Raw genomic sequence first — 26,866 nt, forward strand, 5'->3', positions numbered from 1 at the left:
TTCCATTGGGCGAAGAAGCATGATTAGGGTGCTGGTTGAGGAGGGGAGCCTCGTGGCTGAAGAAGCAACTACGAACTTGATAAGCGCTTCAGGCACGACTGGCACGTATTATGGTGCACTTTACACACACATGACGAATTCACATACCATTGTTCGAAACGCTCAATATCGCATTCCAAGATAATGCATTGTTTCAGCACTTAATGATAATTGGCACATTATTAGATACCTCATTTTTCTGAAGTCACATTACATTTTTGTGAAGCGGGGGCAGCACAAAAATTCCTGCTTGTCATAGGTTTCCCTCAGGTTGCGTTGATGGTTCAGAACTCGCCGCGGCAGTGACGTGCATGCGTACACTGAGCCGTTCAATATTTCTTTGGTGTCGACATAATAAACAGAATACGCAAAGTTGACGGCCCCTGCCATATTGTTTGACGAAGCTTTAAGGTAGGTCATAGGCTACCAACTGAGCCTCACTGAAGGAAAAGGAAAGTTCTGCGATAAACACAAGGTAGGTGGTTGAAACGCTTTAAGGGCAGACCTATGGCTAAGGTCGACGTAAGGATAAGTTTGTTACGTTTGTGAATACGGGGCCACATTCGCATCGAGCCTGTCCGAGTAATATTTTGGTAAGTCTGAACAACATTTTAGTAGGTCCGAATGAGTTGTACATCCTTTTGCTGACCTAAGCATGTAACTGCAAGATGCATCACAATAGGTACAAGCTCCTGAATCTTCAAACACTGTATAAAACCTGTGCCCTCGAGCATCGCTTTACCTGCTAAGTTAAACTACAACAGAGGGCAGCCGATCAGGACAGGTGTATGTGTTGACCAGTGAACATGTTTGTGCACTTTACAAACTTAACACCCTCAAGACTGCCACGCTGTTGTGGGCAAGCGAACAGCCATTGGGAAGCTTTCGCAGCAAGATTGCACAAGAAAAAAAGCTCTCCTGGTACAGTAGGCGGAATTTGACCGACAAGCTTTAACAAGCAATGCAACTCTTGCCCAACATGGACCGAAAACGCCGCTGATCGGCAGTGAACTTCAATGACGAGCTCCAACATGTTCAAGGAAGACTGGAATTACATCACTGTGCATAAAGAAAAAAAAAATGCAAGAATGTGGCAGTTGTCACGAGTGAAAAGAGCAACGAGAGATGGGCGTTTTATTTCGATGCGTTTCATATCGATGGCGGCCGTTGGCCGTGTCTTGTACGCCTGTATTGATGGTGCCGCAACAAATTCTTCTTTGCAACTTGTCTTGTGTCGAAGTCTTCCTAGCATACCACCACCCTGTGATTATCAGCCAAACAAAAGAGCAAAGCATGCAGGGTTGAAAGCAGGTTTCAGTCTTTTCGAGCAGCTTTGGGAGCAGGAATAACACGGTTTTGAAGCAGTAAAAGGGGCGTTTTGGAGCAGCTCTTGTGCATCAAAATTTAGTTTTGGAGCACATTTCTTGAGTCACACATCACTGTTAATTGGAATTTTCGTTTTCTCTGTGCTTTCTTAGCCATACTTAGCCCCCCCCCCCCAATCCTTACAACAATAAAGTTGAAAGCACATCAACTCGAAGAAAAAAACATAAGCGGCGCTCTGAACAGCTACTCAGACAGATAGAAAAATTATTTGTTAAAATGTTGCAATGTTCAAAATGTGATTAAGAGTCCGCATATAACATGAACAGCAACTCAAGACTAGAGATGAACAAATAAAAGTTATTTTCATACTAAACCAACAGGGCTTTATAAAAATAAATGTAAAAAAACTTTAGGTCCGGTCATTGAAGTGCTACAGCCAACGCGAGAACCGCGAATAAATTTAGATGGGCTTGCCACGCCACTGCTAAGCTATCGATTTTTCTTTTTTATCAGGGTAGGAATTACATGGGCACTCGACGGGTTTTCCCCGTCGCCGCCATGTTCCGCATAAACTACAAGTTGGTACCCCGAACATCATACGTTCTACGCTCACGTAAAATTGTGCAAGTTGGTGTGGTGAGCGTTGCGCAAGCAGAGATTAAATGAGGCGGCCGATCTACATACCGTATATACTCGTGTAAGGGCCGCACTTTTTTTTCGAAAATTTTGCTAGGTGCGGCCCTTACACGAATCAGGCCGATTTAGTACAGGCAGTACAGGCCAAAGGTCTGTACTGTTTATGCAACAGTAGCAGAGTGCAAGAGTCACAAATGACATGCCAGAAATGTTTTTATTCGGATTCCATTTCGCTGTCCTCGTTCTCGGAGGAGCTCGCCTCGGCGTCCGCGTCTTCCCAGAGACGGTCATCTTCGGTGCCGTTCATGGAGTTCGAAATTCCCGTTACCTTGAAGCTTTTAGCAACTACTTCTACTGACATGGCACGCCACGCATTCAAAATCCATTCACACACCTGTTGGAGCGACGCCCGCTTCAGCCGTCCTGTAGGGGTCTTCTCGTGGACGCCTCCAGCCATCCATTCAGAGTAACATCGGCGAAATTCCACTTTGAATGGTCTGTTGACGCATACGTCGAGCGGCTGCAGCACACTCGTCAGGCCACCGGGAATGACGGCCAAGTCCGTACGAGTTGCGGCAACTCGGTTCTTGACGCGGTCGGTCAAGTGGCCCCTAAAGCTGTCCAAAACAAGGAGGGCTTTCCGTTGTAACAGCCCTCCAGGTCTGTTTGCCCAGACGGTCTTAATCCAGTCAACGACCAGTTCCTCGGACATCCAGCCCTTCTCTTGCGCACGTACGACGATTCCCTGAGGGAACTTCTCTTTTGGGAGAGTCTTCCTTTTAAATACGACGTACGGCGGAAGCCTCCTGCCGTCTGCCGTGATGCACAACATCACAGTGCACCTTTGGCGTTCTGCACCAGTCGTGCGCACAGACACACTTTTCGCACCTTTTAAATCCACTGTGGTGCTTTCCGGTGCATCGAACCACACAGGTGTCTGGTCCGCATTCCCAATTTGGGACAGGTCGTATTCATGCTCCCTCCTGAGAGCATTCACGAAGCGATGAAACTTAATGACGTGGTCTTCGTACTCGCGCGGCAGTTTTTGGCAAATCGTCGTTCGGCGCCGAATAGAAAGCTGGTTACGGTTCATAAACCGCGTAGCCCAGCCCCGACTTGCCTTGAATTGTGCCGGGGGTATTTCCATGTGGCGAGCGATGCTGAGGGCTTTGACGCGTATCATGTCAGTCGATACGGCGTAGCCGTCCCTTCGTGTGTCGACGACGTAGTTGACGAGCTCGCTTTCGAGTTGCGGGTACTTGCACTTTTTCCCGCGAAACGCCTTTCGGCTCCTGTTAGTAGCGGCGAGGGCATCTTTCTGATTCATCCAGTAACGCACGCGCTTCTCATCGACGTCGTACTTTCGTCCAGCTTCCCGCTTCCCGTGCTCCTCGGCATAGTCAATCACTTGCAGCTTAAATGCTGCAGTGAATGATCTCAGATGCCGGCCCATCGTCCGTCACGTGCGCTGGCTTCTGCAGGGTTCACTACAACCAACAAAGTGACACCGACGACACCGATCTGAAGTCGCGCTGCCAACGTATCGACACGATGCTAGGAACGATGCCAACAAAGAGGCCGCACAAGGCAAATATGGCGGCGCGCTGTCAACAGCGTGGTCGGCGCGTCGGCGGAAGTAGAATAAAAGCGGAAAAGCGTGCAGCGCCATCTGGCTGTAAATGAACTAACTACACTTTTCTGGCGGGACATTTTGAACTTTTGTTTTTTTTTTCGAAATATCCGCTTTCAAAGTTGGGGTGCGGCCCTTACACGAGGGCGGCCCTTACACGAGTATATACGGTAGCTTAAAGCGACGGCGCACGCGATACAAGACACCTTTAGTTGGGCGTACGTAACAATCCCAAGTACGCGGCACGATAGTGTCGTTGGGCGCTTCGCATTCACCGTACCAAGATACATTTGATTCAAGAAGACGTATGTTAGTAAAAAAAAAAACAGCTTTTGGTTGCTTTTTAGCACACTCGTGCGGCAGCGGCCGTCATAATGGCCACTAGCATCCAAGCCAAGGCAAATCATCAGGAATAGTGGTGTACGTCGGTTTGTTCCGGATGCGAAAACTGATCGCTAGTTTGTACTTCCGATAGCAGCGCAACATTCCCTCAAAGTAAAATATACCCGATTTGGGCCGGCTTTTGCTCTCTGCGATGCTACCGCTGCCATTTTGCTATCTGGTTCCAACTTCATTCAAGATATCGCCTCGTCCTTTTTACGTATGCCCCGTTTTTTTTTTTTCCCCGGCGTACGACGCATCTATGGAATAGATACGTTAAGTACCACGCATGTGCCCCTCTCTCCCTTAGCCACGCTGCGTACGTAGGCTAGTTACGTACGGCCAACTTAAAGTGTCTACTATCCCACCATGTGTTAGACCTGCCGTCGGATGCTCAAGCAGAGAGCAAACACTCCGCCCGTCTTTAACGAGCATTAAAAAATACGCGGAGGAAATGGGGGAGGGTCGCTCGAGCAGCAGCGGTGAACTTAGATTCTAAGGGTGTGGTTGTGATAAGCTGGCGCACCCACTATCAACAAGCATCAGCGCACGGCTAGTAAACCATTCGACATGGTGCACTCTCTAGGGAGATTGTGCGGTAAAAGCACTTCTCCCTAAAGTGGCCGTACGTCCCTTCTTACACCAACGTTTTGCAGAGTGTCGCGATCTCGGATTTAAAAGTGCTAGCTTTCAACCTTCGTATTGTCATGGGGTCGCGAGGTTGACGAATGCAGCAGCCACCGTTTTCACAAGTGAACCTTATTTGGGCGAAAAAAAAACCTGTGATAACTGCAAACCAGAGTGTCGGCCGTCGATAATCTGCCAAGCAGCAAAGTGCATCGGCATTTACTCATGTGCCATCAAAGATTCCTGCGTTATCACTAGCAGGTGCGTAAGTTCCAGAACAAACTCTAATGTACACATTGTGTGCTTAATCTCATCAGAAGGTTCTAAGATTATCTAGATTGTTCCCAGTTATTCAGGTAGGGGATTGCACAAGGTAGCCTTACACGCGTAATGGTGCGATAGCAAAAATAGAAAGCGCGTGCTGCATTACCTTCACAAATTATTGCTATTGCCATAATCACTTCACCGGTGACTTATTTTTTCAGTTTATATGGTTTGGCTTTTGGAATGTTTACACACAAACACCACATTTGCAAGACGCATGCATGAACCAAAATACGCCACGGAACTAATTTAATATGGACGCTGTTGTGCCCTTTGTGTTGTTCGGTTGATAAAACTAGACTGAATTCGGCGTTGAACACTCAAATTACCGTTTAGGCGCCGCAGGTCAGATTGGTGCAGAACGAAGCAGCACTTCCACCCCCGCGCATGCGGCAAGAAATAAATTACGTCTGTAGGCCAGAACGTCTAGAGGTAAGGACAATGTAAGCCTGGACATGACTGAAAATTCCACTCACTAATTTATATTTGTTGGATGCTTTGTGAAATGTCAATAATGTAAAATAGTCTACTGCCTTCATAAGCTGACCCAACCACTATAGCATATAAACACTTCAGCGGACTTGCAAAATGAAGCTATGATGCAATACAACAGTTGCACTCTTAAAGGAAATGTTCAGCAAGTTAGAAAATAGCTTTTAATAACCAAAAAAGCAGCGCTACGCATATACAGGTTTACCAAGATTGCCATGTACACTACCTTCCCGATAGTGTCAACAATCCTCTGCAGTTGTAGCTGGGCTAAAAAAACAATGTGAAATCCTTTACTAAACCCTTATCAAGGAGAAAACATTCTTCTGGAATGTTTACACAAAAGATGTTCGGCCAAAAAAGGACCTTTGAACCAGCTACCGTAGCCAAAAATCAGAAAAGAGATGGGATGGAAAGCTTTTATTTTTATACTAATGACCATTACACCAATATAAAATTCACACTGTGAAAAGGAAGAGGTCATTTCTTTCTCAGTATTTTATATAAACCAAACAAAACAATGGGAAAGAAAGGACATCAGGAATACAGAAATGCCACTTGTTCCATCCATACAAATGTGCAAGGCGAAATATCAGTAGTCACATTTACATCATGAGACAAATAATGATACTGTTCCGTGACAAGTTGCGGGGGACCAGTGCTTCAGTTCTCACAGAGGGATAGGCCGATGAAATAGCAAGCGAACGAAAACCTCTTCCCAGTTAGCACTACTCGAGAGAGTAGCTTTGTAGCGCTAGTATATACGTGCACTCCCCCAGCAAACCTTGTGCACAGTGCCCTGCTCTCGTCTTGGTTTGGTGGCAGGCAAGCCTGCTCCGTCAGTTGCAACACATGGAATGAAAAAAGCCCGCCTTGCAGGTACTGCATACAGCCACACGCTTCCCAGTTAAAAGCTGATGTAGCGATAGTGAATCCTCCCCAAAAAATAAAAAAGCGAGAACAAGCCAATAGTGTTGTCAGCCACAGCAAGCGATGCTTTGCGCACCTGCTGCTGACTGCCTACAAAAATAAGTAGCAAGCTATACATGCTCACTTGCCTTTATCCAGGCAGGCAGGCAGGCCTGCTGATGCTACCAAACCAAAACTAAGTGGCACAATTCTGCCTTTCCTTTCTTGTATAATATGGCAGACCAGAAAGAGCAACTCATTGTCCAGGAAGGAAAGAGCTACAACAAACACATTATTAAAAAAAAGCTCAAACAAAGTTATGGAATTCTATGCACATGTGTAGAAAAAAAGGAGGGGGGAGAGTATAAAGGCAACAAAGAAAACAACAAATGCTCTTTCCATGGACTTGGTGTTGTAGAGAAGAGAGGACTGGCAGCAGTGGTTTTGGTGGTGGTGGTCGAAAAAGAAGGTAATGCATGCAGGTGTCACTTGTGTATGGCGTGGGTGTTTGTGTATGTTTTCAATACATCAGCATATGCCCACCTTGTAACGGCAACTGTTATGTGTGTGTCAGGCCCCCCTTCCCCACAGGGTGAAGAGATGAATGACTCAATGAATGAAGGAGAGGGCTGTCCTTCCCCCTCCACAAACCAGATGGCAGCACAGCTGTCCTCCCCTTCTTGCCCCCTTCGACCCCGATGCGCACTCTTCCTAGGCTCAGTCATCCCCGTCACCACCTTCCCCTTCCAGGTCCCCTGCAACAAAGCAAAAGAGCACTTGGCTGGTTGGTTGGGTTTATGAACATTCAACATTTCAAAGCGATTATGGCTATGACCTCAATATGGAAGGCTAAGGATCATTTCAAGCATAAGGAGTGTTTTTAAAGGTACACTGAAGGCAAACCAAGTTTCATGCCAGAATGAAAGATCAATTCTTGAGAATGTCTAAAAAGTTTAATCATACCTTATTGTAACAAAGTTGCATCTAACACAAAAATGTGTTAAATAACACCGAAAATTTTTTTATAAAGGTATATTCCCAACACTGCATCTATAGCAAGACTGTTCTTGATTTACTTCACTATAACCGATATTTCATTCTATCAAGGTTGGAGTGTGTATATTAAGGGGGGATGCTACACCTTCCAAAAACTTTTATTTTTGCGAGTACCTCAGTCAAATTTGGAGAGCCTATGTAGATTTCACTGCTGATTTCAAAAATCTAATTCTTTTTTTTTGCTGTGACAATTAGTTTTAAAGATATAATGAACTGCGACTTTTTAATTAAGGCCTAATTAGCTGATTAACTGTAACTTGGATATTGATGTGCAACCTATAGAACCAATTCGGTATGTTCACAGTGTGCAATAAAGTATAAATCATTGTTCTGGGCTATTTCGAAGCAAAGTTGTGGGATGTTGAATATGACATGAAAAATTTCCCCATCTACACTTGAAACAAAAGATCCATTTAGAGAATTTTCTCCAAAAATTAATACAATAAAACTTACTTTACGACACATCCCCTGCATTTATCTTCGAAACAAAAAAGAAATCGTAATGATAACCCAGATAGAACAAGAGATATTGCTCCGGCATAATGGGAAGCACATGAAAATTGTCGTTTTGAGAAATCGAGAAAAAACGTGGGCACACATTTTTATTGCAGAAGATGCAACAAACAACCTCAAAACGCACCAGAAGCATAGTCTGAATGCATTCTGTGCTCATGCCTCCTCTTCACTAGCTTCCGGAGTTCCAATGAGGCTGTTCTTTTCTTGTTGGAGACAATGCTGCGACGGTGGTCTTTTTCTCTCGCTCTCCTGGCACCAGTACTTGTCGCATTCATGTCCATTTCACCGTTGCAGAATTCAAATTGCCCGTGTTGAAGCGCAGCACTGCTTCTGCAACAGCTGCTTCAACAGCGAACAGGGACGCATGGTGCTCCTTGGGGGCCAAACTCCAGATTACCGAATGTAGGCTCTCGTTGGAGTTCTGCGTTTTGCCGCGTTCGTACCTCTGAAGCAGGGCTCTTTCCGAAAGCCGGGTATAAACCGGTAGTAATGCCTCTGCCACGTCTTTCGGTAGATTGTAGGCATGCCTGGGGTCGGGCTCACCCTTTGCGGCATTGTGCCGACACCATGAAGTTTCACCAGCTGGGCACAGACTGTGGTCCGAGCATTCATCAGTGGAGGTGACGTGGCAGTATGTGGCCATCACAGTCTTTTGCATCTCGCCCACGTCACCTTCATGCGATTTCAGAGCCCGGCCATAATATGTGCTCAGCCTGGTGATCAGCTCACCTGTGAGCCTGCCTTTCCCACCAAGGCCTCTTTTCCCATCGCACTTTTGTTTCTGCACCAGGTTTCTCAATGCGGTGCCCATCCGTTTCTGTACATGATTAATACGGTCTTCCTTCTGCACGTCAATGTAACCATACACCTTGGCGTCTTGTATGGCGCAAAATGTCCTAGAGTCTCCATCAGACAGCATAGTTGTGTAGCGCAGGCCATGGCGTTCAAGCGACCTCTGAAATAGAATTAAAGCCGCCTCCACTTCCATTTGCCCCGCTTTGCTGTTTGTATTTTTTTGGCATTTGTGGTTAGCCTTCCATTCTTGATAGCCCTCACTACTAGGCTTTGGGCCCACCTCGCAGCCTAGGCAAAAGTTGGAAAGAACGACGTAGTCCAACACGTAGCCACTAAATATTTCGATAACTGTGCCCACGCCGATGTGGGAAGAATGGCCTCGCGTCTTCCACGTGCCGTCGTAGCTAACGGCAATATTGCCCCGGTGGCCGAAGCACAAGTCATCATAAATTGTTCTAACCTTTTCCGCACATTCGCTCATAGCGGACTCAGCCGCTCGCGTTGCAGCGGGTGCCAGCGTGTTCTTCAAATGCCGCTGAAACGTCTTGTGGTGCATACCGCAGTGTGAGATGCCCATTGTTGCGAAAATATCGTTCATTTTCGTTTGGCCGTTGCCGGTAGCCACCATCGCCCTCGAAGCGAGAAGATTTACTTCAAACGGATTGCACGTTTTCGTGCCGTTCGCGCGGGGCGAAGTCCATTCATTCGCGATCTCGCCGCACCTTTCACACTGCACTAGCACTTTCACGGCAAGTCCGTAGTCCCGATCCCCTCTGACGATCGTAGCCGGTCCGTGGCAGGCTTTGCAACACAAGGCACCCATTATCGCGTTTAGGATATCTAGATGCATAAGCAGATAAGGAGCAGCGTGGTCCGAGTCCTGTGCGGTTGCCTCGCTACAACTCGCGGTGAAAAAGTCAATTTTCCGTGCAGTTGCTGGCGCCGATGAAAGCCGGTCGAGCGTCGCTTTCTCCCGGGCATGATTTTCTTCAACTTCGGCGTTTGTCACCACCTTGGCGTCGATTCGTAGTCGTCCGGAGTTGGCTTCACCGTCATCGGAGGCAACGCGCTCGGTCGCACCATCGCTGAACGGCCGCGGAGCGTCGACACATCGTTCGTCGGAGTCAACCAAGGGCTCTGATGACTTCGTAAACTTTCTCCCACGACCTTTGCGTTTCCTGCGACCAAATGCGTGCACGGTCCGATACTTTTTTGCGTTTCCAGACATGGCGATACGATCAGAAGCTTCAGAGTGCTCTGCCGATTTCGAGGCGTCACAGCGGTAACCCTTTCAAAATGGCGTCGGGTCGCGTATGCAGGCGCAAGCCGCGAGCTTCCAGCCAACCGGAAAGCGCCATTTCAGTCACGTGCGCTGTTTAGCCAATGGCAGTGAGCGCGGCTTTTCGTCTTTGAGGCCCCGTTTTTCGAGCCGGGGAAACGCTCAATGTTGCTTACTGAATAATAATAAAAAAAAAAAAACAGCTGAAAACGCGTTCTTTCAAACAAGACCAAAATGGCGCCGATCGAGCGCGTAGTTCCCGCGTATCGTAGAGCCGAAACCTGCGCTATTCGCCCTCAATTTAAAGGACAGGACGCCCGTTTTCGGTTTTTTAAAGTTGAATAACAATAAAAGTTGATGGTATTCGGCTATGAAATTTTGTAAATAGGTGCGCAATGATGTCGGGAACGCGAAAAGAAGGTCCGCGAAAACTCGATTTTTTGGCTGATTTTCGGTCCCGAAGTGCCGCATTCCCCCTTAAAGGGGCCCTACAACACTTTTTGAGCATGGTCAGAAAACTACCGATTCGTAGTAGAGGCTTCCCCACAACACGTGAGCTAAATATTATAGCGCAGCATGCGGCTTGGAATTCACAAATTATCAAAGTCCACTAAAAATTACTTTATCTTCTCTCGACAAATCACGGAATAAGCCCAAAAATCACTTGTAGTAAGCCAATCTATTGGCCATTGGCTTATTTCAACATGGCGCGCTCGGTCATTACAGATCGCTGCGGGACGCGGCTACATGTCCACGTGTAATCACACTGTAAAAGCCGTGCATTTGAAGAAAAAGTGCTCAAGGTCACGAGGCGCGCGTGATGTGTCCCCGTGGCCCTGCCATCCCTCCCTGCTTCCAGCTCTTTTGTCGGAACGAGAGAATGCGATTGCAGCATGTGACAAACCTTTAACTCCACTCGCACTGGACGGATTCTTAAAATATTTGCAGCATTAAATTCGTAAGAAAATAAGCCCTTCCAGTGAATTCATTTATGGTTACTTGAGTATTTAAAGGCCCTTTTAACAGCACAGTTCTTTTGTAAGCGAGAAATGTGGGATACCATTTGCACCACCAGTCTAGAGCACATGCTTTACAACATATTGTGTCATCCATTGGCACATTTCGAGCACTCCCGGTAATGCTCTTTTTTTTTTTTTTCCTGCTCTATAAGGAGCAAGTCTGCTTCAATGGCATATCTGGGCAGCTCCGCAATGAAATCCACTCTACGGAACAACTTTGTCTACTGCATAAAAATCAGCGGATTCGACCGGAAATCAACACTTCGTGCAATTGTTTGCCCCCCCCCCTCCCCCTTCAGAACACACAAAAAACATGGACAACCAAAAACAAACAAAAACATTGCAAAAAAAAAACAATAGGGTGTGTGGAGGGGGGGAAGGGTCTCAATCGCAAGTGGCAACATCAGCGTTGCGTTCCTATAGTGGCTTGGAGTGACCGAACACATGAGGGTAGGGTTTCCCACTAAGGTGAGAGTCTCAAAGAAACAACACAACTGATAGAATCTACTTCCTCCAAAACAACTCGCATATATCTTCCTGGGACACCCGTGAACAGACGAGACGGCGCAACTGGCTGCCACAAAAGCGCGAATCAAAGCTTTGATTACTACTAGATTCCTTTGACAGGAACTCCAGAAGGAGTCTGGCCTTTTTTTATTGTGACAGCAATTATGTAGACACTCTAGGCTGTGCGCTTACCTCTCACACGTACTTTGCCCTGCGGACCGGTGGGTGGGAGAAGGTAGATGCTTGTGCGCGCGCGCTTATCCTTTGGTGGGAAGAATCGTGTGCCTTCGGCTTTCACAGGAACGATTGCGTTAGTTGCCGGGCCCACACAGGTCACTTCAATCTCTGCTCAGTTTCAGTTTGCAAAAGGAGCACGCTTTTCATAAACAGCTAAGTATAACTGGGACACTTTATTTAGTACTCATCTGTATTTGTGGTTATGTAGCGTGCATAGTTGCTTAAACAGCACGTTATGTGTGGAGCGGTTAACGCAGGTAGTTCGCTCTCGTCCAGTGTGTATCTTTTTTGTGCGTGAGCAGCGCACTGCACGTTTCGATCTGCTTGCCGTTCTCAGCGAGACATTCCAAGTTGTTGCTGTCGCATTCATTGCTTTGCCCTTGCGACGAAACTGTGACTTTCTTTTACGTATTTACTGCCTTTAACCTACCTCTGTGGCCCTTGGAGCTCGTAGATTGCATCACATCACCGCAACCGTGGTTCGGTGCGCGGCGGTTCCGGAAAACGGTGGTTCCTTTTACAATCCCCGTGCGCTTGGCTGCACACGCACCTTCAAAGCTTACTCGTTTTATGTCATCCAGGATCACATCTGCCGCAGTTTTGTCCGCAGAGTTTGCGGAAAGCAGTGTTGACTGGTCGAGCTCACACTTTCGGGGCTCTGTCAGTTACGTCGTCGCCATACATGATCGCGTCAAGAGCGACTGCGGTTTCGTCCACAGCAGTTGTGGTACTGTAGTTGTGGCAACAACAATCACATGCACTGTAGAAGACAGTGCGTGCGCCGGTCGCACGCATACTTCCGAAGCTTTGAGTACGCTGCTCTTGGCCTTCGTTCGACGATTTCCATACTAAAGTTCGTATCACCCGCTGCGATTAGGAAATATGTTCAAAACATTCGAATTTAGGCTCAATAGACATATAGTAGAATTTGGCTGGAAAATCTCATGAAGTCTTATCTGCCGCAATTTTGCATCACTGAGATTCTACTGTTCGTTTAGATGAACGCCTCTTAAACTCAGTCGTAATAAAACGGGGTAGGTTCGAAAAGCCTTGAGCGGATTCAGCTGCTGTTTTGGCGATGCGGCCAGATCACGCACAGAAATTTCGATTTCCGAGAGATTTTCATGACGATCGTATAAAAGGAAGAAACGGTCCAAATCCGGGAGTCGCCTGGCTATCCGAGAGACTTCGTAGGTATGCTTACCGTATCCACAGAACGTTTTCCACAAATTTCACGGTGGTTCAATGGCAGTGTAAACGCAGAAGAGATTATCAGTGCACATAAGCTGTTACGGCTTCCTTCATTAGATTACACATAAGCAGCAGGTAGGACAAATCAGGATTCTCACTTACCACCATCATCTTCCCCATCGTCATCTTCATCATCCTCATCGCCTTCACCTTCCTCTTCTACGACAACTACTGCATCCCCACCCTCCTCTTCATCACTGCAAAAAAGCAACAAATTGCCTTTAAACAGTGCCAACAGCTGATGTAGATCACAGCAGTGCATGGTCAAGTTAAGACGGAGTGAAAATAACCTTGTGAAGTGACAGACAGAATGTGAAGCTTTGGGTAGCGATCGTGAATGATGAATTGCACCACCAACTTCACGCAACGCAAGGGCAATCAGAATTGGGATATGATCAGCCAACTTAAACACCGTAAAAACACAGTTTGTGTTTATACTTAAACACCGTAAAAATTAGCTACAATATGAGTCGAGAAGATCACGCACCTTTCGTCCTCGTCGCCTTCGAGTCCGTTCTCCACTTCAATGTCTGGGACAAGGAAGTACTGGAGGGGGTTCGGCCACATATCGTCCTTGATCACCTGTAAGAGATGCATATGCGCATGTAAGATGTGGTGGGGGATATAGCATGCACTCATTACAATTGCCCCGAGTGTAAATTGCTGGCAGGTTTTTTCTAACACCCATGTCCTTACTTTGGAAATGGGGGACTTTGGAAATGGGAATACTGAGGACACATTTATAGACCCGCAAAACTTGGGAACAGAAGTTCATGAAAAGGGCTGGCTCAATGATAACTAGAGCACACAAGAGGCAAGCCCAGCAACTACAACTTCCATTATGAAATAACAGCATTTCTTATTGAAAGCAACATTGAGAGGTCCACTTGAATTTGAGTTAACTTGCAGTTCTATAAGTACAGACAAACACAGATACTATGAAATCGACCGTGCGTGGAAAATTTTTTTTTCAGAGCAAAAATTTTATTATAACGAGATCGAGAATATATAGCTGACCTGAGCTGGTAGAAGAAAGAGACTTGTTTCTCAAAAAAATCATGAGGTGTCAGCTGCTTCCTTTTCTTTCTGAGCAATGCCACGGGATGCTCACACACCGATAGCAATGCCATTCTACTAGCTACGGAGCCGGGCAAAACTGTCACTCCTGAAGAAGGCACCGAATCGGACTGAAACCATGAGTTTTTATAGCTTTACAGTCAAAGCTGTTAAGAGATCACAAGAGTCGCATGTGCTACAGTTGTCTGGTGCCTTTGTTCGTACCCACTATTGCGTGAAATACCGTATAAACCGGACTGTAGGTCGAGTGGGAATAAGGGTCGACCCCCCAAGTTCAGGTCACCGAAAAAAAAAAAGGAAAACAAACCGAAACTGCCGAACCACATTTATTTGCGAATTGGGCGCACCTCCCCCCAATCGTCGGAGCTCCCCTCAACCACCATCGCAACTGCTCCTATTCGTCTGACGAAGCACCACTGCCTTCTGGCTGGCCACCTGGCCACAGTGCGTAGCCTTCAGTGCCATCCAGCGAGTTGCTCATGCAACATTTTTTGAAAGCATTTTCCACCATGGAATCCGGCAAGAAGTGCCATGCGGAAAGCACCCAGCCGCAAAACAGTCGCAAGCGGAGGCCTCTGTAGGCGGCCCGTCAGTGTCTTAGGGTTGTCGCTGGACATCCTGCTCTTGGTATTCCAGCCGCACTCGGTTCTTGAACGGCTTGTTCAGCACAACGTCGAGCGGCTGGAGGGTGGACGCCAAACCACCTGGTATCACGGCGAGGTCCGTTTTCCCGTCGCCGAGTGCGCGTTTCACTGCATCGGTTAAGTGGCCACGAAACACATCCAACACCAGCATGCTGTGAAGACTCAGCAGTGCACCTGGCAGACAGTTCCGCACCACTCGTATCCATTCGAGCATCATGGCCTCGTCCATGTATCCCTTTTTGTTGACGCAAATGACAACACCGGGCGGGAACACTTCCTTCAGCATTGTCTTGCATTTGAAAATAACAAAGGGCGGAAGATTTCTACCATCTGCCGTGCATGCCAGCATGACGGTGAAGCGCGAGTGCTCGTTGCCAGTGGACAGCAGCTTCACATCCTCGGCGCCGCGCTGCGTGATCGACGAAGGCATGTCAAACCACACGAGGGTCTCATCGGCGTTGCCAATCTGCCCCATATTGTAGTCGCTCTGCTCCCAAAGCCGGTTCACGAAGCGCTGAAAATTTATGAGCTTGTCCTCGAACTTCTTCGGCATCGTTTGATAGATGGATGTGCGGCGCTGGAGAGAAAATCCTTTGCGTCGTATAAATCGACGCACCCAAGAGTTCGGTGCACGAAACTTCTCTCGTGAGCCCAGCTTACGAGAGAAGTTTAAAGCACCCAATTTAAAGATTGGGTGCTGAAAGACACAGCACTTTCAATTCGGCCAGAGACTAGCAGAAAATATTGAATTTAATTTTTCGCAAATTGGCGTGCCTTGCTGTCGCACCATGAACAGACAGGAAGTTATGCGAGACCCACCGGATACTAACACACCAACCATGCTCAAATGAAAAATCTCTTACCCACTGACATCACAAGCATCCACTGCAACTGCCCCAGCCATCTGCTTCTGCACGACTTTCTCAAAATGCTTTTCACCCAGCTGATGACCAGCAGCCAAGGATTCCATAGCCGCGCTGTAGCTCTCAGATGTGTACTTGTTTTCTCAAGTGGAGCTTGCGTCCATGTTTGAGAATGTGCAGTTTGTGTCGTGTGCCGCTGTGCAACGTGAACGGTGAAACATCTTGCACAACACAGAATGCCTCAACGTTGCTCTGCGCTAGGGTGTGCAAGAAGTAGCATCGGCAGAGACAAATCATGTCATGACTTTCCGACAGAGCTGAAGCTTTAAGTATACGGATTCGAGCTGCGTGCCCATCGCAGCCAACCTGGGTACCTTCAAAGTGCGACTTTTTGTGCTCTAAGCATTTCGAGGATAGCGACTATGAGACGAGCTATGCAATATTGCTAAAGCTTGGTTGTGTTAGTGAAACGGCAGTCCGCAAAGCCTAGTGCTATCCTCTCCATTTTCTTGCCATTCCTGGAACCACTGTCAAGCCTGAGACGACTTTCCCCACTATGAGACGTTGGATGGTCCGGTATGTAGCGCACCACACATTGGCTTACATAGGGAAAACGAGCAATCAGCGGCAAAGGTTGAGAAAGTTCCCGCAAGCTGGCGTGTATCCCCGCTACATTGACTGGGCCTAGCAGCCAGCGACTCGCATTCTTCAACCACTGCTTTGCGCATCAGCACGGCGACAACCTCAGTACTGGTTCTTGCTTCCAAACTTCTGTGCTCGAAGTCTTGCATTGAGTGATCTATAGTGAACTCAGAAAAAATATACAACACATGACAAGCGTTCTACGAGCGTGGTCCGATCAGATGTAGCCAATGGCGGCCTCGGTAGGGCAGCATGTGACCAATAGAGATGTCTAGAGCGGCTGCAGCTTGGCTAAAAACAGACTTGAAACCGTTTTCTTTAATTTCGTGCCAAAATACAAAACTAGGAGGACGCCTGTACACTAGAAGGCTTGATCTACGTCACAAAACAAACCGTGATGGCGGACAAAAACACGTTGCCGAGTGGCGGATCTTCAAAAATAGCCGTTGCATGCGTGAATTCGTCACTTCAGAAGCTACCTTCGCCGAAGCAAATAGATTTTTTTACCATTTCCTTGTTAGAATTGAGCTGGCACATTTGGGAAAATGATAGTTGAATGATTAAATATGATTTTAAAAACAATACCTCAAAAGTAGAAATTTTCGGAAATACGCAATTTTTCGACCCGCATCTCCCCTTGCCAAGATTTCAGTGCACCAAACAGAGGCACAGACTTGCAACAAAACTGCAGCGTTTCTCTGACACGCAATCACTAGCAGCTATCCACAGTCAACAAGGTATCTACAACAAAGAGATACAGACGTGGTATCTCAGAGCATTGACTTTTGCCTTATGTTATTTTGATCTAGTCGTGACTGACTGATTCAGTTGATAACGTCGACTAACAGTCACCCTGACCACTGACCATGCCGGTTGTAGCAGGTACTGTAAGATAATTACAAGGCAGGCAGCAGTGAGATACTCCTAAATAATGTTAATGATCAAGGCTTCTTGAACACAGGCTTCCAGTCCCTAGGGCCGCTCGGGGACCAATACACACCCTATCTAAATGCGGACACATGCATGAAATCAAGGCGAGTTTTGAAGATACAGTTGAATCTCGATAATGCGAACTCGAAGGGGCCCGGAAATTTGTTCGTATTAAAAGAAGTTTGAATTAGCTCTGATACAGTGGGACCGACTCGTCGCTGGAGCCGTCCTAGGGACTCCGAACTAGGGGTTCCTCGCACGCCCTCCTTCTTCATGCCTTTGTGAATAAAGACATTTCTCTCTCAAATTAATGAAAGCTAAGCAAACAAAGGGCTCCCCATGCATCGGCGCATGTGCATTGAGCTAACACCAGAGGGGGAAGTTTCAGAAGACTTACATTTATTCACAAATCACAGGACATCCGTCATCAATTGAAGTAATTGGGAATGCGCGTCTGCACACGTTTGCCTTGCAGTGAGTCAATATCGCACGCAGCTTGAAAAGCATGTCTACTTCGGCTTCAGCATTTTCCTGGCCAGAGAAGTTGCGTGCGGCTATTCATGTTCAGCACCAACACTCTGTGAAGACGACCGCTGCATCTCCGCTACGTCCCTGTGCCTAAAGCCGCAGCGTGGCCAGAACGTGACGAGAAAGGAGGAGGGTCTGCTTCTCTCCGGCGAGAGAAGCAGATCAATGTGCGGTTGAAGAAAAGAAAAAAGGCACCATCTTCTGCAGCCCTTGCGGGAGCACTGGTCAATCGGCATTTGAGAGAAAACAACACTCTACGGCAGCTTTTTTTTTTTTTTGCTCTCTTCGCACACGTTGTTGAAGGGAAAATGGTTACATGGCAGGGACCGGAAAGCAGGAAGCGTGGCACCGGCGCATGAGAGAGAACCACACTCCGTGACAGCTTTATTATCTCCTTTTTCTTAACGTGGCAGGGGCGGAAAAGGGAGAAGCGTGGCACAGGCACGTCGCAGATCGGCATTTGAGAAAGAGCAAACATTTTACCACAGCCTCCCCCCCCCCCCCTTCCTTTGCACACAGCGTTGAGCTGAGAGCATTTTCAAAGCGCAGTACATCCCAATTACCTGCCGCGAGTGCTTGCGCGCATCCCAATTACCGGGCGGTTTCGCCCATTGGAATACCCATAGCTTTGACGGGACCTCATCGTGAGTTCGAAGAATTAATGAGATTCGACTGTACCAGCCATTCAGAAAATGTAAATGTAGCAGCCCATTATGAGGACAGCACTACATGGCACAATCCAAGAGGTGGCTGTGACAGAATGCTTTTGCAGCATGAAAAAAGTGACCAAGGCATGGGGCCTTGACACAGAGTGCTAGCTGCAGCTTCACAAATCTATGAAGTGGAGCCTCAAGAACATGATTTCCCACAGATATGCGCCAATCCTTATTGGTTTGGTCTTAGGAAAACGCTCGTAAAACTAGTATTAAAAACCTTAATAACAGGACAAAATTTCATTCAAAATATTGTATTCATTAAAATGAAATGTGTACTCATGATGTACTTATTAAAAAATAATGTGTGCTCGTAGCTGCCAGCCTAGCAGGATGTAAATTCGGGAGACGGCATCTGGGGGAGGGGTGATTCCTCCCCCCCCCCCCGCATATCTAACATGACTGAGACAGACATTTCAGACACTCTGTCGGTTGTTTCGGTACACAGCAACCACAAGCGCACAGTGGGGTTCAGGGCCTCCACACTTGTCTTCAGCAGTTGCAGCCATTTCCCCAACCAGGGTTCATACAGATTCAAGGACTTTCAAGGACCTATAAAAAGATTTTCAAAGCCCTCTTAAAAAAATACACTATTACTATCTCGAAAATATTGTAATGGTTTCCTGCCATTGAGAAGACCTTTTCAAGTGGTGGGAATGCCTGCCAGCATTTTGCAGCAGCCAATGAAGCAGGCAAATTCTGCTTTTGGAGCAGCTACCTCTGTTCTTTAGCACACATGGGCTTCTCATGGTACATACAGAGTAAGAAAATTTAGCTCTTACTTCAATTTTCCCTCAGTTTACTTTTATAATTGGAACAAGCCTACAAAATAAGCCTAAAATAAACAACACAGGATCCTCTTCAGAAGTAGTGACATAAAACAGTAAGGATGTTGTACCAACAAGCTAGCTGCAGCATGAGGTCCCAAAAGCTAGCACGCTCACTCAAATGTGCGGGCGCATGGAGATGGGGCGAGAAGGAGAAGCAAAGCAAGCCCTGTACATTGACATAATAGGAAGGGGGACCCTTTGAACAACCTTCAACTCTCCCCCTGATGTGAAACCGTATGCACATAAGTGCAGAATTGCCAGGTTGCGCAGGTTTCCCACCACAGAATTTTTCACCTATGTCGAAGATTAGGTTCTCTGGTATCACTATGTTGTGGGACCTGGTTTCTCCCAGCATTGTCGAGAAGAGCTTCAAGAAAATGGGGCAGTAGCATACGTTCAACAGCACTAAGGACTACACACTATGAGAGGGGGGGGGGGGGGGGGTAATGCTTCAATCGCACCTCACAACTAGAGATCCCAACTAGACCATGAGTGACCGGATCGTGCCGATTAAAGTATGTGCCAATTCTATTAAATAAACAAGTGCACTTTGAGCTGCAATTTGCACAGGGGGCCCAGCGTACAGACGCTTGAACCCCGAGATTGTGCCGGACCTTATGCCAAAATGACATGTATACACAGAGTAATGTACAATTAAGCCTACATATAACACCCCACTTAAAAAAAGCCTTCGCTTAAAACGAACAATATTTGCATGTCCGTGAAAATATAAATTGTTTCAGTGACACAAAATCGCACTAACGATCGGTTACAGCGAACAGAGTCTGCAGACTTCCCGGGAAACCGCGAGGTGCCCATAGATTCTTATTGTTAAACGCCGACCCTGCCTCCGCGCCCAGCGCTTTAGTTGACGCTCTCTCCGACCACTCTTCGTTACACACCCTTCGGTCTTTTGTCCCCCCCCCCCCCCCCCCGATTCTGTTTCACACTGCCAGCCATCTTTCCAAGACCGGTCGACCATCTCCACTGTTGTTGATCGCTGGTACTGTCAGCAGAAATGTCGGCAGTCATGAAGAAACTGCGGAATCATGGCGTCGATGAAGGATATATAAACATCCTGGAAGAAATCTATAGGGGATCAACTGCTACCACAGTGCTTCGTAAAGAAAACAACAGAATACCAATCAAGAAAGGTGTAAGGCAGGGGGATACAATGCTATTTACCGCGTGCTCACAGGAGGTTTTCAGAAGCCTAGAATGGGAACAGTTACGGATAAGAGTTGATTGAGAGTACCTTAGTAACCTGCACTTCATGGATGACATTGCATTGCTGAGTAACTCGGGGGACGAATTGCAACTCATGATTACAGAGCGGGCTCGACTGTAATACCAACTGCACCGCTTTGCAATGAAAGCACTATCGTAACTATCAAGGTACAAGCAAGGCAAGGTTTACACCAGACTTATCTACCTTAGAGAACACTACATAGCAAGTTAGGATTTCAAGCACTGCAGGCAAACACTGTTATTGCTGGCAGTATGGATTAAGGGAGTCGTACCTCAGCAATGTCATCGGCAGACGCATCCCCGTGATCGGTGAACCAGTTGAAGAAGGTGCGCGGCTGCTCGTGCGCCCTCTTGCGACTGCTCTTCATCTGCGACTGCCGCTGCTTGTGCCGCTTGGTCAAGTCCATGTCCTCCTTCCATTTGATGGGCGTGGACTGGGAGGCTGGGTCCCCTAAGGTGAACACATTGCAACACATCACCACAGCAGCATCTCCCCTGTCTACCCTTCCACCAGTTCCAAACAAATTCAAAACAGATTCCTTGAACATGCCTTTTGACAACTGCATACCTGCCAATCTGGAAACAGAGACATTCGTAAAACGCCCGAGTGAGAGGGGGCTACCGATTTTTAAAAAGTTTCTAGATGTGACGAATTTGCCTTTAACGACAAGTAATCATGTTTAGCCCCCATAAGTCAAATTGACGTGCTGAATTAATCCCCCCTTTTTTGGCAAAAAAAAAAAAACATTACGAAGAAGAAGAGAGTTGGGGGGCTTCAAGAAACGCAAGCGCAAACATCGGCATTGCAGTGTCATTTTCCCACTACGTTGAGTCTCAAAGGGGGAGTGCAAATGCTCCCGAAATTTCGCTTTCTCAAAACAACTCACAAAAAAAAAAAAAAAAAAACTGATCTGCATCAAATCAACAGGTGCATGTATTAACACGTGAATGGACGGGACGGCCCAGCTGGCTGCAGCGAAAGCGCAAGTCACAGCTTTGGCTTTGGTCGCTACTAGATTCCTTGCACAGGAACGCCAAAACGCTCCTAGCCTTTATTTTTTACGTCTTTACCGCCTTTATTCAACCACTGCGTCAGCCACGTGCCCTTGGAGCTCGTAGATCGCTATTGCATCGCCGCGACCGTGGTTTTGTGCAGAGGGGTTGCAGCAAACGGTAGTTCTGTTCTCAATCCGCGTACCTTTTAAACCAAGCCGTTTTATGCTATGCCCGATCACTACTATGGCAGTTTTGTCCACAGAGTTTGCAGAAAGCAGCGTTGCTTTGACTGGTTGAGCGTTGGCCGCACGCATACTTTCGAAGCTATGAGCTCGCCGCTCTCGACCGGCCTTTGTTCGACGGTTTCGATACTAAAATTCATATCACACGCCATGATTAGAAAAAGTGTTCGGAACATTCAAATTTCGGCCCAATGAGCACATGAATTTGGCTGAGAAATTTCACGAATTGGTATCTGTGCAGTTTTGTATCGTTGAGACTCCACTGTATGTCTAGATGACCGCCTCTCAAATTCGTTTATAATAAAACCTGCATTTTCGTCAATGCGGCCAGATCTCGCACTCGTACGAATTTCGATTTCTCCGAGATTTTCATGGCAACTGTACAAACAGAAGAAACGGTTGAAATCTGGGAGTCTGCAATGCGGGAGACTCTGCAGGTATGTGATGCTAACACCAATACATATTCTCTCCTAGTCGCGGAATATAGCACATCGCCATTTTTGTGGCTTCCGCGACTAGCTACGGCAAGGCGGCGTAGCCAATCGCAGAGACTACACTATATTATTAATTTCAATTTTTAAAATTAGAAATGAAATATTTCTCGTAAAATTTCGGACAAGATTTGTAAAATCGTAACCGCGATCGAAATTCATACAATTTACGGAAAAATTGGAGGAATTGGCAGGTATGCGACTTTATACCAGCACTATTTGTAAGATCGTATTCAAGCGTTTGGGGCAGTGACCCTTCACCGCGATTTTTTCAGATATTGCACAACAGTTGCACACCTAAAATGGTGTTAATCAAATCCCTCTCTGCCATGTTTGCATTAGGTTCTGTCGCTTTGCCTTGCAGATTGTCCCTCCTTAAGCCAATTATGTATATCTCAAACCAATAATTTATACTAACTAGCTTAACTGGAGTCTAACATGCATCTTGAAGCCTTCAACCAGTCTCCACTTTGCACAAAAGAGACTTGTCTTGAGAAGCAAGCCCATCAGACATGTGGCAACACAAATGAGGATCAGGCACCAGCACAGGGTACAAAATCCAAGAGGATGGCTGCGGATTCCCATTACTGTATGCAACACTGTAATAGGGCCAAGGCTTTTTGCCTTGGCACTGAGTGCTTTGGTTGCAACCTAATGTGGCTGCCACGACCTATGGAGATCTATCATGCATACTTGCGAAGTTCCACGATTCTGAATCAAGGAGATTTTCGCAAAAAGCACCGGGAGGGGGCGCAGCTGGCTGCCGCGAAAGAGTAGGTCAATATCTTGCTCACTACTAGATATTTTTGGACAGGAACGCCATAACGCTTCTAGCCCTTTTGAAGTCTTCACTGCTTTTATTTACCGTTGCGTTAGCAGTGTACCCTTGGAGCTCATATATTGCTATCGCGTCACCGAAGTTGCAGCTTTGCGTGCAGTGATGCGCACAAGATGACGCGCGGCAACGCGCACAAAATGATCTATAATCGCATCTGCTGCGGTTTCGTCCACAAAGTTTGCGATAAGCAGTGTTGCTTTGACTGGTTGAGTGGTGGACGCGCAAACACTTCTGGAGTTCTGTTAGTTACATCGTCGTTATACATGATCACGGCTAGAACGGCCGCCTTTCGTCCACAGAAATTGTGGCAACGACAATTACATGCATGCGCCGCTCGCTCGTATCTGCGGCAGTTTCACATCAACGAGATGCAAATATACGTTTAGATGAACGCCTCCCAAGCTATTATTATAGGACGAAGTGGGTTTGCAAAAAGCCCGGAGTAGGTTGACCTGAATTTTTGTCAACACAGCCAGATCATACACAAAAATTGCATTTCCGGGATATTTTCATGACAACCATACAAAAAAAAATTGCGGTCAAAATCTGGGAGTCTCACAGGGGCAATCCAGGAGACTGGACTTGGCAGGTATGAACATGGCAACCTAGCATGTAGTGTAGGTGAACGCATTTTTATCTATAAAAACTTATAGCAAGAACATGTACTAACTGCCAGGCAAGCACATCAACAAATATAGATGCATCTACAACAACCCTACAGAAGCTCCTCTAAAAACTGGGGTTGATGGGAAGATTCAACACACTAGTCGAGTGGTACTTCATAATGTAAGCAGTTTGAAAATCCGCACATGACTCGCCTTCCAAAACAGGCTGGGTGTTTCACACAGCGTCTCGAGAACACACTAATCGAGCTGTCTCAACCAGAAATGACAGAAAACGCAGGGTTGGCTACAATGACAAGATGACCCCCACAAATGGAACACTAATAAGAAATTACACAGGAGCTGTCACCTTTCCCGGAATGTGTGCACTTGGGATCGTACATAATACTGCAGTGTTTCTTGTTTTACTCGAAGGGGAATGCCATTAAGGTGATAACCTCATTGTTACCCAGACATCTTGAGTATTCTTTCTAATGAACTAGCAGCTGTTTGCACCTGTGTAATTTCTTCCAGTATTTTCAAGGCGCCCAATTTGCTACCGTATTACAGTTGCAATGAAATTAAGCATTATATATTTGTGAGGGCTTGATATCCCTTTGCGCATCCTGCATTCAATAGGTTGCAGACAGCGGTCCAGTGCCTCCAAACAAACACCAATCTAAATCTATTGGACTAGAGCCGTAATTACCCAGACCAATATAGTGGCCCAACTGTGCAGCTGCATATCTGAAGCACAATCTCTGGGCTTGCTCTTTCAAGAGTCTTAACAGGGCAAAAAAAAAAAAAAAAAAGCAATTGAGCAGTGAGAGGCAATATTAACTTAGAAGTGGCAAACAACTCTGGGCCAGCTGGCTGGCAGAAAACTGCCAGCGCACGAGGGCTACTGTCTGTCGTTTAGACAGACGCGTAATAACCAAACCGCTAGGCCCAATTAACTTGTATACAAGTCTCTTTCTTTAAATAATGAGGCAGAGGCACTTACCAGAGGAGCCAAGGTGGAACTCCTTGATGAGAACATCATTCTCGAAGTAAGGATTCTCGTCGAAGTAAAACTTGATCCTGTAGCCAGACTTTATGTCCTCAAACTCTTCCACCTCCAGCTTGGAAAGGAAGTGCAAGCTCTCTTCCTCCTCTTCATCGAGGATGGCTGAGATCTGTGGATGGTTCACAAACTGCACGTGCACAATGCTTCGTCAAGGAATCAATGGCTGAGCAGTCCACAAGTAATCTGAGATTTTACCCAATGTTATCCCACAAATACGGCACAATAAGATGGAAGCGTTTCACGCTTGAAGCCTCCAAAACTCACTTTCGGTCAGTTTAAACAAAAGTCGCTGTTCTATACTTCATCCGAAGGTCGCGCCACTTCCTTTTCTGTTCGTTTTCGCGTATCAGCCGCTCTTCGCCCCGAAACGGAACAGTTCGATTAGACTGTCTGGCAACGTTGGGACCGGCAGCCACGCGTTGGTCACGAGTTTTTCGCTCTGCCCCTTTAGCGACGCTCGAATTTGTCGCAATCATGAGAGAAATAAACAGTCGCGCACACGAAATATCGTACAGAAGTAACAGAACTGTGCAGGAATACAGACGACAACGAAAAAGGTGCGAACCGATCACATCACTAAATCGCGCCACACAACGTGGTCACGGCGTGCTAGCCGCCTCGGCGAGGGTGAGCAGGCATTTTCGAACACAAGCGGTACAGCACGCGGCCGAAGCCTACCACGCGTTCCCAGCCGGTGCGGTGGCGCAAAACAACAAACGCCGTCTCTGCGGCGGCGGACAGCAAATACATAAAAACCACGAAAAGATCGTTCAAATCGAAGGGTGGCAGCGGTGAATAGCACGCAGAAGCGCTTGCCGCTCTTCTAGACAGCGTCAACCACCCCCCTGAATCGCGATCGTCATAACTCCAAAATCGGGCGACATTTCGCCGAGAAACTGGCCGAAAAACCAGGAATTGGCATCACGCTGAACTAAGCTCACGCTTAACACATCCTTGGGGCACGGGGATCGCGCCGGCGCAGCGTTACAGGCAAGTGCGCAAAGCAGTGCATGGTGCCAGCACGCCAAAGCATGCACCCCCCGTACAAAAACATGGACGTCGCTAGCGCGTTAGGCTTAATGCCTGAAAACAAACGAATCCACCACGAAATACCGCCCCGGTGCAGCAACGCGACTACCGAGTCACGGAAAGAATGTTTTCAGGCAGCTACGGACAAGCAAAGCATGAATGGCTACGCATTTTACTATCAGAAGCCCGGCAAATCAAGCGCCCTTTCGCTTCTCCGTGCCGGCTACCGGGCATCGCAAGGCATTGGCGGGAAGACGAGTAACACGTTTCATGCAAATACAAGTTGGACTCAAACACGAACAGCGCTTAAACGCCTCGCGTGCAGCAAAACCACACAGACGCATCCCGAAGAAAATAACACTCTCGCGAGCACATTACAAAGCCTCGCGCGCGAAAATGTGCATCGAACAAAGCATGTGCCAGCGCAGCCAGCTACCGGGTGCACCATATTAGGCTTAACTCGAGAACAAAACTCTCATGCAACGAAACATTTACCAGGAAAGGATACGGCTGTCACCCAGAAATTTGGAATCTTCTTGATTAAGTCATTCCTCTTCTCGAAGAACGGTTTCCTCAACTTGTTGTACTTCTGTTCCACCTTCAGGATCTCCTCGCTGGCCTTCTCGTTGAGCGCGTCTATCTCATTCTGACAGGCGTCGATTTCTTCCAGCGCCTTCTGAGTCTCAGCATCGTAATCTCTGCTCTCATCGCCGTCGCCCGACGCCGCGGACCCTTCGGCCTTTTTCGCTTTCTTCGGTGCAGGCGCGCTGGTAGACATCGTGAACGGTGGCCCGCGACTACGACAAATCACACAAATACGGGCTCCACACTGCTTGCCTTCGCCGAGACTCGCAAGAGAAGACTTGGCCTGACTTGGATTCCCAACACGCATGCGCAAGTCAAATGGCGCCCGGCATGCAAGACGCGTTCTTATTCGTTACCTGTGCCCATCTAACCAGGAATCTCATTGGCTCGCTCGGTAAACGTAATGGCGCCGAAGAAGCTGAAGGCAACATATCATTACATTACCAAACGCGCGGCGATTTTGCTATTTCGTGTAGCTTGTTACAGGTGGCCGTTTAACTATTTTTATAGCCAGCTATTTA

At 47.2% G+C, this 26,866-nt stretch overlaps 1 protein-coding gene across 1 annotated transcript; it reads right to left on the reverse strand.

Annotated features, from left to right (window-relative positions):
* Nucleotides 1-6,696: 6,696 nt before the first annotated feature.
* Nucleotides 6,697-26,649, reverse strand: LOC142817735 (protein SET-like). The gene is made up of 6 exons (XM_075895233.1): nucleotides 26,269-26,649; nucleotides 24,669-24,858; nucleotides 20,769-20,947; nucleotides 13,509-13,603; nucleotides 13,124-13,218; nucleotides 6,697-7,116 (listed from the first exon to the last, which is right to left on the reverse strand). The coding sequence occupies exons 1-6, from the start codon at nucleotides 26,536-26,538 to the stop codon at nucleotides 7,079-7,081; spliced, it is 867 nt and encodes a 288-aa protein (XP_075751348.1). The 5' UTR covers nucleotides 26,539-26,649; the 3' UTR covers nucleotides 6,697-7,078.
* Nucleotides 26,650-26,866: the final 217 nt, after the last annotated feature.

This window comes from Rhipicephalus microplus, chromosome 5 (genome assembly GCF_043290135.1).
Source record: "Rhipicephalus microplus isolate Deutch F79 chromosome 5, USDA_Rmic, whole genome shotgun sequence".
In the NCBI taxonomy this organism is placed as follows: domain Eukaryota; kingdom Metazoa; phylum Arthropoda; class Arachnida; order Ixodida; family Ixodidae; genus Rhipicephalus; species Rhipicephalus microplus.

What these genes read in the sequence shown, in the direction of transcription:
- LOC142817735 (XM_075895233.1), bottom strand. Translation starts at nt 26,538, where the DNA reads ATGTCTACCAGCGCGCCTGCACCGAAGAAAGCGAAAAAGGCCGAAGGG. An exon ending in CTGCCGATGACATTGCTGAG is followed by an intron (nt 13,604 to 20,768) that starts GTACGACTCCCT and finishes CATCTCTTACAG; the next exon opens with GTGATCAAGGACGATATGTG. An exon ending in GAAGGCGACGAGGACGAAAG is followed by an intron (nt 13,219 to 13,508) that starts GTGCGTGATCTT and finishes GCTTTTTTGCAG; the next exon opens with TGATGAAGAGGAGGGTGGGG.